At 39.3% G+C, this 16,346-nt stretch overlaps 3 protein-coding genes across 3 annotated transcripts in view; 1 reads left to right on the top strand and 2 right to left on the bottom strand.

Annotated features, from left to right (window-relative positions):
• slc16a4 (solute carrier family 16 member 4) overlaps positions 1–9,008 on the bottom strand; it is a 30,769-nt gene extending 21,761 nt beyond the window's left edge. Inside the window, exons 1-3 of the mRNA XM_014988323.2 lie at positions 8,020–9,008; positions 7,699–7,772; positions 5,733–5,863 (exon numbers count right to left, since the gene is read on the bottom strand). The gene's annotated coding sequence lies outside the window, so the exon portion shown is untranslated. The remainder of the gene's footprint in view (positions 1–5,732; positions 5,864–7,698; positions 7,773–8,019) is intronic.
• Positions 9,009–9,137: 129 nt separating this feature from the next.
• Positions 9,138–12,574, bottom strand: lamtor5 (late endosomal/lysosomal adaptor, MAPK and MTOR activator 5). Its single transcript, XM_014988321.2, has 4 exons — positions 12,416–12,574; positions 12,274–12,335; positions 10,364–10,481; positions 9,138–9,535 (listed from the first exon to the last, which is right to left on the bottom strand). Exons 1-4 carry the CDS (start codon positions 12,448–12,450, stop codon positions 9,475–9,477), a joined length of 276 nt encoding a protein of 91 aa, XP_014843807.1. The 5' UTR covers positions 12,451–12,574; the 3' UTR covers positions 9,138–9,474.
• Positions 12,575–13,609: 1,035 nt separating this feature from the next.
• prok1 (prokineticin 1) lies at positions 13,610–15,644 on the top strand. Its single transcript, XM_014988320.2, has 3 exons — positions 13,610–13,870; positions 14,678–14,803; positions 15,537–15,644. Exons 1-3 carry the CDS (start codon positions 13,796–13,798, stop codon positions 15,642–15,644), a joined length of 309 nt encoding a protein of 102 aa, XP_014843806.1. The 5' UTR covers positions 13,610–13,795.
• Positions 15,645–16,346: the final 702 nt, after the last annotated feature.

Genomic DNA, 16,346 nt, shown 5'->3' with positions numbered 1-16,346 from the left:
AGGCCCGAGCTTTTTGTGTCTTATGAAACTCTTTCAATCAATTCCTCTCTTGGCAGATGAGAGGCAGCCCATCACTGGATTTTCCTCAAACCTTCATTCATTATGAACACCATAAGGAAACATCCATCTATCGGATATCAAAGTCTAGGGATTGGCTGACCTGCCTCTCCGTCAAAGACCAGCCTCCCCGCGATGCGGCACAGACATGTGGATATAGACAATGGATGAATGGATGACATTTTTTTTCATGACTCATTATCTTCATAAGCCATCGGAGTGCTGTGCCCTGTAGGGTTTCTTCATTGCACCAAAAATATTACACAACTTTGCTGTCACACATGTAGAATTTATGATTACTCTGCTCAGTTTTTTTGCATGCACACATTTCTTCAGGGTTGAATGTAGGGCAGCTCATTCAAGCAGAAAAAAATGTTGCCCATTTAAAGTCATCCAGTCATCCAAAATCCTTGCACAGGATAATTATAGATGATGAAGTTATCCATAAATTATGTGTACAGTCAGTTTTTTTTTTAAGGCATCACTCTCTAATTCTGTTGATTTCTTTACGTGACGCTTCATCCTCAAAATTCATCCATTAGTAGGTTTTTCCAAAAGCTTATAGTTAATATTTGATCTTATGTCACTTTGCCTTATTCAGTAGGTACAGCAGGACGGTACTGGCTAGTCTATTTTTACAACAAGACATCACAACCTCTGGTTTATTTGCCTCTGAAGGACTCCATGTGCCTCTCTGACCAGAACGAACTTGGTTTATTGTGAGGTTTTCCACATCTGGAATCCACAATAGTCGATGACGAAAACGCTTATTGCTAAATCAGCACAATTGCATCAGCACACGCATGTTGGGTCATCTTTGTACTGTGATGCTGGCAGACTGTCGAGTCCAGCTCCACATTAAGACCTCTAAAGGAGAATGTGACGAAAAGGGAACAAAGTCCATGAGCTTGTCAACAAGGTTTGACAGTGAACTAAAGGGCCACAGAGGGAAAACATATTTAAGGCTGAATTGATTTGAAACTGAAATTAAAAAATAAAAAGCAGCCATGTTCAGGTGGAAGTAGGGCTAGACGATAAATCAATAAAATATACGTAGTAAACACATAACCAACATACGTCCAATAGCGTATTCAATAATTTTACTGAACTCCGATCCAGAATTGCAAAGCATTCTGGGGGATGTAGGCAGAGGAAAGGCATTAGCCGCTCAGCCACTAACAGCTAGCTAGGGTAGGTGGCATCAACTAACTCACTCACTCTTTGGTTACCTAGCAACAACCTGTTGAGCAACTCATGCAAGAGTCAATTTGTCAGTGAGCCTATGTGAAACGTAGCCTCAGTTTCTAGTTCTCACCCAACAACAGCACTACTTTGTGTGGTTTTCTCCTACCACAGCCTATCTGCTTCAAGGTGTGACGTGCTGTGGGTTCAGATTATATTCTCAGCTAATCTCGGTTATAGCGACTGGTAATTTGAGCAACTGATATCTTTCTTTCATTTAAAAGTAGTCTGTTCATTCCACTCTGACCTCCAACATCAACTGCTTAGTTGATGTTGGAGGTCTTCATGCCTCCAGTCATGAAGGCTTGAACTACAGGGAACAAAGATCTGGTTTAAAACCTGTTAATCTGAGAATGAACTGTATTAGCCCACTTTTAGATCCAGGGGCAGGAAGAGGAAGAGCTTCAGGAAAGGAAACTCTGTGATGTCATAAGGAGTATTTAACTCTAGCAGGGTGTAGACAAAGATTGTTCCAAGTAACCCAGGATCCTAAGTATCATCAGATTACTGTTTGTGTATCCAGTGTTTGTGTTCTGGCCAATAAAACAAGTCTGCAGCCGTGTCTTTACTCCATCCCTGAAGCTGAGAGGAGGAACGTCAGTAGGAGCTACCGTTTCGACGCTCCTCCAGCTGCTAGCAGAGGAGGTCCAGAGTCTGTGGTTTTCCTGACCAACGCTACCAGTTTTGGTCAAACTGACCAAGAGGTTATTGATTTCTAATTCAGAAAATCATTTAATAAAATCTTATTTACAAATAATGGATTATCTTCACTTCTGCGTAGCATTGTGAACTGGTTGTTTGAACACATACCAATTGTTGTAATTTAATCCTAATAGTTAGCTTAGAGATAATTTAGTATTATTTCCAAAACAATGTACGTACGTAGAGACAGACGTACAGACAGACGTTCAGACAGACAGACAGACGTACAGCCAGACAGACAGACATTCAGACAGACAGACAGACAGACAGACAGACAGACAGACAGACAGACATTCAGACAGACAGACAGGCGTTCAGACAGACAGATGTACAGACGGACAGACAGACGGACAGACGGACGTTCAGACGTACAGACAGACGTACAGACAGATGTACAGATGGACAGACAGATGGACAGACAGACATACAGACAGATGTACAGACGGACAGACAGACGTTCAGACATACAGACGGACAGACAGACTTACAGACGGACAGACAGACGATCAGACAAATGTACAGACAGATGTATAGACGTACAAACAGACATATAGACGTACAGACAGACAGACAGAAATTGCAATTTCCATCTCCCACACAACACTCTCCTCTCAGATGTAAAACAAATACTTAAAAAAAACATAATATTTTTTTAGTTTTAAACCTACTGGGGTGTGATTTTACTATGTGTTATATTATGAGTTTTATTCTTAAATATTTTGGTGCAGCTGTGAGTAATCCACAGAAGATTCTAGTGCAACTAATCTTAATTTGTTGAATTAATTAATTCGGCCTGTGTGACACCAACAACACTGTCACATTTAAAGCCACCTAGATCTTCTTTCCTCCTTATTTTGTTAGAACTTCGCCACATCCAGATGAAGGCTTTGAGTTGTTGATTAGCTCACGAACAAGAAGGGATTGCAGTAATTTCAGACTCTGCTAAACACTAGATCACAAGTAGAAAAGCACAACAGGGGGTTTGCTTTCTGTTCCCATGGCTGCAGCAGGTAGCTGTGCTCTGAAAGTGTTTGTTGGTGACTGCTGACTGCAAACATTGACATAGTTTATGACACCTGCAAGCTAGAGAAATTGATTTAGTGTATCATCATCTACAGACTGCAGACATCTCACTAATCAAGAGAAGATACAGGCGGTATGGCCAAAGGTTTTGGCTCTAGCCCAACAGGACTCATGGAGCCACAAAGCTGAAAGTCAAAGTTTCAACATCAACATAAAAAGTCCTGAGTGCTAAACTGATTTCACAGTCTGACAAAAAAGAAAAAAAAAGTTGTGCTCCACTGCAGTGACAGAGACACTCAGAGGAACTGAAGGGGTTAAATATTCCCTAAATGTTAACATTATATTTAGTAGCTTATTTTCTTGTTTTTGACACTTAGATGTAGAAAAGACAAGCATAAAGTGAATAAGGCCACCTTATGCTTCAGTTCTATCGACACAACTGAGACTCAAGCTGTCGTGACAAAACACAGATTTATTTTATATTCGGCTCATTTTTGTAAAAGATCAAATAAAAGTCCTGACTCTGAGCTGAGGATTTGGGGTTTGTAATGATCAGAAGTGAACAGTTTCACATCCCAGACCTGAAGCTGCTCAGAGGCTAAAGTTCCTCCAAGCTGATGTGCAGGATGGATCAATATTTTACCTCTAGTTATAGTTACTGCTGCACAAGTCGTAAAAGCTAAATACTTTAAGCTGTGGGGTCGTGTGCTTTTGACACTCGGTTTTGCTCAGTTGGATTTTATTTAAGTCTCAAGTAGAAGAAATCTGAAATTATAGAGCTGTAAAAAAAAAAAAGTATTTACCACCTCAACTATTTCTTCTACTTTTCGTCACACTTAATGTTTAACAGCAAACAGGTTTCGGTGTTAGAATAAGTTAACCAGAATAAACCTAAGCATGTATAAGGTGATCACTTCATATTTATCTTTCCAGTGTATAAACCTATTTATCTTTATAGGGTCATGGAGGTGGAGCAGGGGGTGGAGAGGTGGGATTATCTCTCCAGCGGTCATTGGGTGAGAGGCGGGACAGGTCACCAGTCCATCGCAGTGTAGTATAGAGACACACATGACAAACAACCGTGCACTCACGTTCACACCTAAGGACAACTTAGAGCAGAACAGTTCATCTAACGGTCATGTTTTTGGCCTGAAGGACCCCGGAGTACCCGGAGAGAACCCACTCATGCATAGGGAGAACATGCAAACACCCAAGCAGAACGACCCCAGATGGAGATTTAAACCTGGGATCTTCTTTCTGCAAGACAACATGCTCACGGTCCCACACTCCCACCCATATTCCTGCCCATATTCACATCCACGTAGTGAGGAACAAACTTCCAAAGGAGACACACCCAACTTGACATTATCTGGCTACAGAAACTTGACAATGGCGAGAGAAGTGACCTAATCAAGGAGGTCACAAAAGAACCTGAAACTACATCCAAAGCCTGTCTAAGCTGAAGTCAATGGTAATGTTTCAGCAATAAGATAGAGACTGTGTGAAACAATTCTTTCACATTCAGTAGGAGAGACTGATTACATAGCTTTCTCCCTTATTAAATGAAGACATGATGATGTAAATTTTGGTTGAAACATTTAAATATAAGCAACAAACAGAGGAAATCTGTAAAACGTCAAATGTTTTTCTTTTTTTTAGCTCTGTGGATCATAATTATGCAAAAACATTAATTTCAACACGAATTTAAACTTTTAAAAGCCCCTCTCCGTTGTAGGCAAGTTTTAAAGCACAAAGTTTTATTCTGGTGGGAAACGATCTTCACTAACGCAACAAAAACGAAGATGCAAGACAAACTCTTACTTGTTTTATGAACGTACCAATGAGTGCATTTGTCACGTTTTACAGCGAACAACTATAATCAATGGAGGGTAAATTAAATTGTCACTAGGGGAGAAAATTTCCTCAGACTTATTTTTGAAGCTACGACTACAAAAGCATATCCTGGGAGATTCAGACAGGGCCGGCTCTATTCATCTTCAGAATAAAAATCCTAATAAATTTGAACTTAGGATCTTTTAATTGAAACATTTTTCTACAAGGTGATATTTTTACAAACCTCACCAATATCTGGGGAAGTTTCACATTTCTTGGTAGCTTTCAAAGCCAAAGCCACCAAAAAAGGCTCTGGCATAATTTTGTCAGGATTTCTGAACACTTTTTGTATCAAAACTGTTCCAACTCATTTCACATATTTGACTTTAAAAGAAAGTCCTCACTTCCCATAAAACGGTTGCGGCGTTTGGGTCACTCTTCTTTTTCCATTCGAAAACCAGTTTTGCTGTGTATTTAGGGGAAAACTTAAGTGTCAAACCAATGAATAAATAAACACAAAAAAGCTGAATGAATTAATCGCCCGTCTTTTAGGGGAATCTTTTATCTTCACTCTGTACAGGAAGAACCGGACCAACAAGTCTTCCCTCCTGTCATATCAAAGAAGTAACACAGTTCAGTGTTGTAGCTTTAGTCTTTGCGATTGACCACTCTCATCCCATCAGCTTGAACTGGAAATACCCGGTGCTCACTGATCAAACAGTACAATCAACGCTCCAAAGGGAAACATGAGATAAATGAATGATCACATCAAAATTGACACCACAAACCACCGCAGCTTGCTTTTCAGCTACTCAACTTCTCTTTGTATCGCAAAAAATACTCTGAATAGCATTCAGCTTGTTTTTGGGGAATACCTGTAATGCTGTCTCGGCGCCGTCCCTGAAGGCACTGCAGGTGAAGAAAGGACTCAGAAGTCCTATAGCCTCATTCTAAGGATTGGTGAAGAGCACTTGGAACTGCGGATGCAACCAGTTCAGCTTCAAACCTGCAAGAAAAACGATGCAACAATGAGAGGAAATGAGAACCTGTACGGACTGTAACTCTGTCCGGACTAAAGCATGTCAATAACTTTGCTTTTTATGGGTTGGAGAATTTGTAAAAAAAAAAAATAATAATAAATAAAATTCTAGTCAACTTAATGTTGCCACACAGGTTACAAAAATTTTCTTGACCTGAGGAAATAATCAGATGTGGGACTGTATTGAAAATATAATCTTTCAGCAAAAAATTTATGATTTGACAAAATGGAAACAATCTTGTTTATGTAGGCTCAGGTTGGTTGTAAATGCTTTTCGTATTCATTCAGCTATCTTTACTTTATTTTAAAAGTTGTTTGGTAAAAAATTTGAAAAAAACAAAATAAAACAAAACAAAACATGCTTTTCATAGCACTGCATGAAATTAACCGCTAATAAACATAACATTTACGCCTGCAGGCGTATGTGGTTCCAGTTCTAAGAAAATACTTCTCAGGAATAATTAAAAATATATATCTTCAGTCCAGAAGAGAAAAGGACATCAAGGATGAATTTAATTACCTTCACTGACATTAAATGTTTGATAAGACAGGAAAACTATGCTCCCCGTGCTCAGACAAGCCCTCTCCAAGTTTTGCAAGTTTTGCAAGTGTTTCAAGTGCGAAACATCACCACGCCCGCAACATAAAAAGCCACCATAAAAGCAAAGAGAAGTTGGGATAATCATGTCAACCTTAACAACCCAACTCACCAGGTTCATTGGGTTTCATGTATTCACATGTTTTTGTCTTGTTAATTTACATTTCTCATTATCTCAACGTGAAAGACCTGTGTGGGGGGTTGGGGGGAAAGCACTCAGAGACTGAGAAGAAAAGTCAGCAATCATTGATAACAGTTTTGCCGAAAGCTGCTTCTGAACCGGCATGTCCTCAAGCAAGGAGCTGCAAACCTGACGGCACAACTCGAATTTTGAAAAGGCGTCATTCCTTAAATAGGAGGTTCTGAAGGGCTTAGAGGGAAAACAGCTTCTCCAATTCACTCCATTTGTACGGAGTTAATTCATAACACGTCTTCTCAAGGCGCTTTGGAACAAAAGTCGTTTCAGTTCAATTACACATACATTCCTATTGATCTACTTAGTTTCTGACAGAGTAACGTGTTCAAGAAAGTAGGTCAAGAAACAGGACCCGTCCACAACAGTTGCACATGTTAGTTCTGGCACCGCAAAAACACTCAGTGTATAGTACTGGATTACATCAGAGAAAATGATCCATGCATCTCATTATCAAATGAAAATCAGTTATATAATGTATCTATGGAAGGCTGGCTTTGGTAATCTCCTCCTGTTGCTGCTGTCAAATGAATCCAAAGATCTCCAACTGAACTTGCAGTCTGAAAATGTTTACTTACAGACTTATGAGCAGAGCTCCAGTGGATATTTATATACAAAAGTGGCCATCCAGCCCACAAATCATACTTATTTACTCATAGTAGTAGTGGACCCGGGCTTTTTCAGACCTGCCAGTAACCTACTTTCGAGCAGATTAATTAATGCCTTAACTCTTTCTTCTTCTTTTGTTTTTAATTAACTATTTGTTGTCTCTCAATGAGTTATGATGCTGTTTTTGATGTAGCCATTTTCTCCTCTTTCAGTCCTTCGGATACGAGGCTGCGACTTTGACAACTGCTGTAGTTTGGAGCTGAGACTCCGAAAACCTATGGATCAGATTGTGTAGTGAATAAAAGGTGTTTAGCTGTAAGCTGCAGGCTTAGTCTCTTAGGAGCAAAGCACAAAACCGCATTATTATGGGGTGGAGAAGGAGAGAGAACAGGGTGCTCTTACCGTGCGCAGCTGCGGGTCGGTTATCTTTATTGGCCTCTTACATTGCGCCTCTTACTCACTTCTGAAAGAATAATCTAAAAAAGGAAGAAGAAAAAAAAACAGAGACATTTCAAATATATATTTTTTTTTAAATCGCAATGTCATTCTGTAACAAGAGCCAAAACTCAGCACAGACTTCAATGTGGGTGAAAAGTTTGGAGCACATAAATAACTGGAGGGTCACAGAGGATGACGGGTCGGGGCAGCAAAAGCACGACTAAAATGTTGCCGTCAGTTAAAAGAGCTCTGGATAATGTTCCTATAATAAGGAGCGACACATACCTGTAAACGTCCCTCTCCTGTCGCCGCCGACTCGCCTCAGACCTATTTTTCCCCCAACTCAGATTGATTTGACGGGCTGCGTGAGGGGGATTTCTCGCGTGTCTGGAGAGGCAATGCGCGCTCCCGGTGCGGGACTGTGGCACAAACTGCTGCGGGACGCTCTGCTCTGCTGCGAGGAGGAGGAGGATGGCCGTGCCATAACTTTCGCCTCTACGCGCCGGAGCAGCAACTCCTCATCTCTCACCGCAGCCTCAGCATCGCTGGCCGTGCAGAGGAGCAGAGAGAGAGAGAGAGAGAGAGGAGCCCTCACCGATGGGACAGTCACGTGATTGGGACGTCGCAGTGAGCCTCCCCTTGTTTCTGGGTGGGGGCAACTATGCGTATCAAAAACCCTGCGTACCAACACAGGCTTCGCTCAGGTGCGACACCAAAAGACGTCTCGCAAAAGTATTCATTCTCTTTTGACTCTCCTCCATTATTTTCCCCACAAATAAACAACACAAACTTTTAGTGTATTTTTATTAAACCCCATTATACTCCGTCTCTAAATGAAATCCAGTGCAGATGCCCCGGAGAAACAGCAGAATGCAGAAGGAACACAGCAGGCAGGGAAGAAGAAACTCATTGACACGTTCAAAGGTTTCCAGACTGAACGTCTCTGTCAGTCTCTGTCTAAAGCTGGCAGAGACACAAGTCAAGAGACTTGCAGCTGTAATTGAAATATCTTTAAACAAAATATCTTTACACTACACACAATTTTAATTTGTAAGTCATGTAGCATTTGTTTCCCCCTTCTCAATTACGTACTATTTTGTGTTTGCCTATCGCATAAAATCCTAATAAAACCCACTGAAACTTGTAAGCAAACTGTAAATTATTTTTGTAAGACGCTGCAGGTCCCAAAATATTCTCCACCCAGCTTTTTAAAATGTCTGTGCCGCTCTCCTTTGTTGAATTGTGCAAATAGAGCTGGTGTCAGTTGATGATTACCATCTGTCAAACCAGTTCTGCATGTCAGAGGAAAACCTACTATTGCTTTTGAGGAAAATAATTGCTCAACGATGTGACAATGACTGAAAGAGAGAAAATAATGGATACATGACATGCAAGAGGACAGCTGAAAGTCAAGTTAAAGTTTATTTAAAGTTGTAATTCAATGCAGGTTTATGTGGGATTTAACAAAAAATACTTTTAACACGCAAAAAAAAAGAAAAAAGACACACCCAGGTAGTTCACAAGAAGCTTCTACATAACAAACAAGCTGCTCTGTTACATGATACCAATAACAATAGCGTCGACATAACAAGTACAACTGTTTAGGTCTGAAAATGCAGATTCGAAAAACTTAGTAAATGAATGCAGAAGCTACAGTTTACTGTTTCCCAGATTTGGACTGGATAAATTTAGTCTCTGTTCCTTTCATTACAATAAAACTGCTAGGGAGTCCTGCTGTCTTCACGATGCGATCTTGTGGACTGCTACTGTGATGCTCCCATGACTTCGCACCAAAATGTTCCTACAAAACAATCACAAAGAGACAGTGACAAAAAGACGTACTGATAAAGTCTGCACAATATTAGGAAAAATATGCAATAATATTGCAACTATATGACTTGCAGTAAATAAAACGAATATTTAAAACATGTTGATGTTTTTTCTCATTTAGGTACTAAAATGTTTAACCTGCAATAAAAATTCACAAATGTTAAGCTTCAAGTGTACTGCAGTTAAACTGTATTTACAAATAAAGTTAAAAAAATATTACTTTATAATAAAAAAAAACATTTTTATTCTAATGAAGAAACTCAAACATTTCTACAAAACCATAAAAAGAAATATTGATCTAGGTTGTATACATTTTCCTATTCAAAGAAGTGAATAAACATTGACATAAATCCAATTTAATTTGATTTAAAAATAAATGTTTGACATATTTTTTCAAATCAAACATTTCACATTTGTCACCCCAGTTATACATAGATGTCGGGTAAAGTTAAAGTAAAAATGCACATGGCCGCAAGGTTTTAAGGACATGAAGTACTTTCCACCTTCAGAAACATTAACTGAGGTTTTACATACACCAGCAGGTGGCAGCAGAGGCACTAAAATGCAACACCACAAGAGACGAACAAATAGCCGCTCCAGCTTCGCTCAGCCGCCACTGGTAAACAACTAGATGGACCGTCACCCCTGACAAACCAGAAAACTTTCTTTTACCAGCTTCCTCTGGACTTACTGATCTCCTCAAGCATTAACCAAAGCCAGCACAGGCTTCCCCAAGACAGATTATCGATATAAAATGTACAGAAAATACAAGTCAAGCCGAAACAGTGTCCGTGCTCACCCTGAGTCAGACTCCAGGCACACGGCCGGGGAGTCTGTCGGGTCTTTGAGGAGAGCTGCAGCTTGTTTGGCCAGAACCGACACAACTCCACCGTGTTCGTCGGACAACGACCCACGACCTGGAAATAAAAACAGGACTTACTGAATGAAGAAACGTTGGTGAAGCTCATGGGCATCGCTGAGTACTTAGTCCCAGTAAAGTTAGCTTATCTCCGTTTTAACTCTTGCTCATTTGTAATAATCAGCAAGAAATAGATGCACAACTTGTGACTACAGATGCACCAATCACGTGTAAATCGAAATCGTCCGATATTACATTGATCAAATCGGCTGTTAGCAAGTTGGAGACAATTTTAAATGAAAAAAAAAACTGCTAATGGGATTACACCATTGTTTACTATCAAATTTCTGATTTTTCAGTGCTGTAAATCAATTTTTATCTTCTTGATAAAAAATTATTTGATGCTTGAGTCTTTTGGGTTGCAAAATCCACCCAGTATGTATTTTAATAAATGTTTTTCTGATTTAATCCTGATGTGTTGGTGCCAAACCCTGATAAAGGAAATTGATAAATCAATGGTTTGTTAAGCATTTACTAATGTTTAAATTAGTTCAGAGAGTCACTTGCAAACAACCAAATGCCAGAGTGAGAAAAATTTGACATTTTTGTATGCTTTACTTTGATTTACAGAAAAAAAGTGTCACCTCTCTTTGGGGAAAAGTGTCAGGACGACTAGCACAATGGTGATGAATCACCTGCAAGTCCTCTGTCTGACAGACATGCACCACTCCACCATCTTGGACAAACAATAGCAGATGTACTCCCTCTTCCTCCTTGCAGTCCAAGTTTGGTGTAGCAACATATCAATTAGTTATCAAAAAAGCTACAGCCAATCTCATATGAAGATTTTACATGTTAAAGTTCAACCACAACCACAGAAAAAGAGACTAACCAGCTGAACCTGTCTGGCAGTTTCATGCTATAGTTGCAGCAACAAAACCATCATTGTAAAATAATTGCATAGTCTTTAAAGTTTTGATGATACACTTAATAATGAGTCTCCTTTGGTCTCTAAAACAACCCTGATCAATAAAGACACAAACTATCAATAGACCAGACCTCTGAAGGTCGTTGCCACTTCAAGTTCTCAGTTGACAGTTTTTGTAGTTCTAGAAATTAATGAAATTTCTGTTTATGTTTATAATACTGATTCATAGCAAATGCCATCTAAAGGCACTTTACAAAACAAACAGATCCAGTTCATTTACAGAAAAGCATTGTTAATCCAGTCCATTCATATATATTAGGGCTGCCATATATTAGAAAGTCTTGCGATGGCGATAATATTGGAAAATCTTCTGATGGCAACAGAAGTCACGGTATATCTGTTTTCTTCTTTTCTCTCCTTCTCCTCTGTGCTTCCTTCCCACTGTAATCCTTATCAATTTGAGCTATTTTAGTGAGAATCTATAACTCTTTCACCCCTTTTCCTGATCTTCTTCCTTGGCAATTTTTAAAGATTCACAAAGCAAACCAGACAAAATCCTAAAACGGACAAAAGTTGTGGCCATGTTACTTTTAGGCCCTTATCATCATCTTTTAGCTCAACAGATCTGTATTTAAATGCTTAAAACATGGAATAGTCACTGATGGACCCTTACTCAATCAGGTTCAATAATCCACACGTGGCTCTCTTACTAACATAATCCACTCGCAATACCATAAGTTTAGAACCAAAAACCTTTTTGGATTTAAAACTTTCCAACTTGTTGTGAGTTTATCACTTATGACCGCAAAGATTCAGTGACTCATTAATAAATCAAGAGGAGATTTATTAATCCCACATCCCACATAAAGCTTTCAATTCTTCCATAAATTGCATTAAAAATAAACCGTGAACAGACTCTTACAGCCCAGACTGTGTCCCTGCTGGTCTGTGCAGAGGACGCCGACCACAGCTGGATTCTTCATGCTAAAACACAAAAACACCGAGAGAAAAGTCAACATCGCTCACATAAACTGTGAAATACAAACAAAGTTACCGGAACTCACGTATCATCAAGATGTTGTTCAAGCGTCGACTCCATCGGTAAATTTCCGTAATTGACTGAAAAGTCAGTTTTCTGGATGAAAATCTCTTTTTGTTGTTGTCCGCTTCGTGAAACGTTTCCGGACTGAGTCAGCTGACTGTCACTTGCGCTAAGAGTCCTTATGAGGACCAAAAAGTACGAAGCGCGATTGCGTGACGCTACAAAAAAGTAAAAGAAAATTAAGAAAAACAAAGAAATAAAATAGAATTGAACAAAAATCTGGACGATTAGGAGAAGAGCGCCATGAAATATTATTACATTTTTGCATTCATACAAATAAGAGCAAATAAAAAGACAATTGTGTTGCGCCCATTTCCTCCTTTTGGCGCTTTACCAATGAACTTTAATTTCACAGGAGACAATATGATTCATCCTCAATGATGGGATTTGTATCAGGAGATAAAGCTGACATTAATTGTGTGAAAATCAGAGAAACAATCTTCGGTTCACAGCACTAGACTTCATCTTAGGTTATCTTAAGGATGGAGCCAAGAGAAGCAAAGAAACGGAGAGGCATCTGTGTATTTATCTACTGCTAAGATAAATGTTTTCTATACATTTGTTAATGATTATATGTGACTAACCCAGCCTTAGCTGATTTCCTCAGTCATGGAGTTTAAGAAATTGCAGTGTGCGTATAAGTAAGATAAAATGATCAAAAACAGGTACAAATAGTTTCAGCTTACAGCACAAACAGTCTCACCTCTCCCATGAAATGATAAAACAGATGTTCTCAGTTACTGAACATTATTTATAACACTATTACAATCCAATCTCATGGTATGTAGATGGAGGCCTTAAAGACTTGCAACAGTTCCTCAAGAAAGTATCTAATCACAAGGACTGAACATACACACTTGCTACATTTTTAGATACTAGTTTGAAAATATGCCTACGTAACGTCCAGTCCTTTGTTCAGCCATTGTTGCTCTCTTACAATTCTAATTTGTTTTGTCTGTTTTTTAGCCTGAGAAAATACTCTGACCTTTGTGTAATCTTCTTTACACATTTTCTCAAATTTTCAGCTGTGATGTTTGGGGTTTATTTGAGTGTCAGCCATTTCATGCAGGAGGCAGAAACGTACAAGCACAGGAGGAGTGAGGAGAACCGTCATCTTCCAGATGACGGAGACGACAAAGGGAGGGTGTGGGGAAATGTCAGATGTAGTGAGTTGGGTGGGGTGGAGGCTGCAGGTGGATAAAGAGAAGGAGAGAGCGAGCCTCCTCTCTGTTCCTTGAGGAGTTCTGCAACCCTTCGTTACTGCCTGAAGAGGCTGAACCTGCCAGGGTAAAACGCTGCAGACGCACTGTCAACATTTCAGAGAATCCCTGTTGCTGCTGCTATGGACATCCGCGCTGTTTTTCTGTCCTTCCTGCTGGTGACTGTGAGGTTGTCCAGAGAAGCTGTGGCCCCGTCGGTGAGTGGGAAACTTGGAGGCTGTTGTTAATTAGTAACAAAACCTTTTTGAACTTTAGAAACAAATATACATAAGATGTTATTACATATTTGCAATCGATTTTTTAAATTATTATTCTGTCAAATTAATTTTCAGTAGCAAAGTGTCTCTGTTATGGTTTTATTTTTAATTTTTGGTGATATTGAAATAGCTTAATTTTCAAACAGTTTGTTTTTATCAGATTGAAAATAAGCTACTTTTAGGGGATGTAACTGCTGCTAATAGAAACCTCTTCAATAATTATACATAGTTACTGATGCATTTGTTGTTTGACATTAAAAATGTAAGTAGCTGATAACACTAGTTATGTGTCTTTTGTTTGAAACTCATAAAAAACATAATAATAATATTTAATGCACTACACTGATTTCTCTGTGATATAGATATAAAAACTTTGTGCCAGATGTTAAAGCCTAATCGAACAGGTTGCGTTTCTGGATAATCATGTTTAATTGAATTACACATGACTGACAGCAGACCACATCCTCCTCCGCCTCAGTCTTTTGGAAAAATCCATGATGAAATCATCTCGATTTTCCAAGCATTTGTCATTTATAATTCAACTATGAAGATGACACATAATTGAAATAAAAATGTCACAATATTTGAAGCTACTGCAGCGTGCTTCCATTACAACAATGAGATGAATTTATAATCACTTTGCATTTGTTCTTCCATTTATCGTTTATGTTTCAATAAGAACATTTTTTTAGACTAAGTTGTTGTTGTTTGGATTGCTGCCTCATTGTCTCTCTGCTTGTCCTGCAGGCCTGTGAAAAAGATGAGCAGTGTGGTCACGGCGAATGCTGTGCCGTTAGTCTGTGGAAGAGCAACCAGAGGATGTGCATGTCACTAGGAGTGGAAGGGGATGACTGCCACCCGCTCAGCTTCAAGGTGGATAAAAATACAGCAACCACAACTACAGCAAATATAAACTTCACTGTGTTTCACTGCGGTGTGACATAACAGACCAACACAGAGTAGTCCAGAGTTGTAAGGTGGAAGTGAAGCAAAAGTCTGCCGGTATTTGATTTCATCTCAACAAGTATGCAGCTGTTACACATGCTTATTCTGACATAGTTGTAGCTGTAATGGCAACAAAAGGTTGTTCTAGTATTTTGGATTTTTAATTTTGTCTTGAAAAACTAAGGTCTTGCACCACTTCAAGATGATTATTTTATTTTTTTGTTTTGTTTTATTTCAGCTAAAGACGTAATTATTTGTGGTGGAAGCGTTGTCGCAAAACAAAAATTCAAGATGCGTGAATGTTTTATCATTTCAGTTATCTTCCAGCATCAGTCTCACGCACACCGAACCTGTCGCAGCGTGAAGTTTAGATTGTTTAGATAATTTACATATCAAGTGTTGGCCAGAGCACTGGAAAAGCTGCTGGTAACTGCAGAGGCAATTGATCTTGTCCACACCGACTGGGGCGATTAGAGCCATGTGTCTCTTTGATAGTCTAGACGAGTGAACAGTTTGCTCAGCAAGGACTGAATCCGCCTCTACGGTTCAGTAAAAGAGGCTTTGAAGCACGCAGCTCCACATGTCAACTGATAAAAGATTTAAAATGTCACATTAGTCCGTCTCCTCCTCTCAATTCTTCTCTTTTTTCCCCCACTTTCAGGTGCCGTACAGCGGGATAAGGAAAGAGCACACCTGTCCCTGTCTCCCCCACCTGACGTGCAAGAGTTTTTACGACCTGTTCAAATGTGTTGGAGACTTAAAAAAATAAATAACAAAATAAATAATTTTGTTATCTTAGCGAGGAATCAAAAGATAATCACAATAAAATTGCACTAAAGTCATCAGTACTGATTTGATGATCGATGCAGCCATGAGCAAGTCTGAGTACAGATGAGCTCAGACTCACTAAACAGAGAAAATTATGCAATTTCTTCCAACTTTTGAAAGGCAATCTGTACCATGTTCAAGTTTGCTGTATGCTTGTTGAGCGTTTCCATGAGAAAATCTGGGGCTTAAAGTTTACCATGTCTAGCTTTTGAAGGGGAAGTACTCTGTAAAATTGATCGTTTTGAGCTTTGTATTATGCTATGACATTATTCCCTCATCAAAATCATACCTGAAGCGTTGCATTGATTCTTTCATGCATGTTTGAGAAATCCTTTAATCTCCCATGGCAACCATTCAGTTGTGCAAAACTCTTGGTGGGACAGAGCGCCGCCTTCGAGGTGCAGCTCCTCCTGAAGGCTACAGTTTTCAATCTTCCCAGCATTCGCCTCACAGAGCTGCCCCGTCTACCCCACTGTCTCACCCATGTCTCCTTCAGACTAGCCAGCAGCTATTAGCAAAGACCTGGTGGCACTGCACATCTCCTGAGCTCATTCTATGAGCTACTTCTCAATAAAATGCTGGTAAAAAAAAAAAAATATATATATATATATATATATATATATATATATATATATATATATTG

This window comes from Poecilia mexicana, unplaced genomic scaffold (assembly GCF_051168715.1).
Source record: "Poecilia mexicana isolate PSO_F unplaced genomic scaffold, ASM5116871v1 scaffold_7, whole genome shotgun sequence".
Classification (NCBI taxonomy): domain Eukaryota; kingdom Metazoa; phylum Chordata; class Actinopteri; order Cyprinodontiformes; family Poeciliidae; genus Poecilia; species Poecilia mexicana.
The sequence above is the reverse complement of the archived record's forward strand: the minus strand, read 5'-3'. Positions and strand labels throughout refer to the sequence as shown.

Bases quoted from the DNA above. Each gene is read 5' to 3' on its own strand.
- prok1 (XM_014988320.2), top strand. From the start codon at position 13,796: ATGGACATCCGCGCTGTTTTTCTGTCCTTCCTGCTGGTGACTGTGAGG. The intron at 13,871-14,677 runs GTGAGTGGGAAA...CTTGTCCTGCAG, and splicing joins GAGAAGCTGTGGCCCCGTCG to GCCTGTGAAAAAGATGAGCA. The intron at 14,804-15,536 runs GTGGATAAAAAT...CCCCACTTTCAG, and splicing joins GCCACCCGCTCAGCTTCAAG to GTGCCGTACAGCGGGATAAG.
- lamtor5 (XM_014988321.2), bottom strand. From the start codon at position 12,450: ATGGAGTCGACGCTTGAACAACATCTTGATGATAC. The intron at 12,336-12,415 runs GTGAGTTCCGGT...TTTGTGTTTTAG, and splicing joins GAACAACATCTTGATGATAC to CATGAAGAATCCAGCTGTGG. The intron at 10,482-12,273 runs GTAAGAGTCTGT...TTTTATTTCCAG, and splicing joins GCAGGGACACAGTCTGGGCT to GTCGTGGGTCGTTGTCCGAC.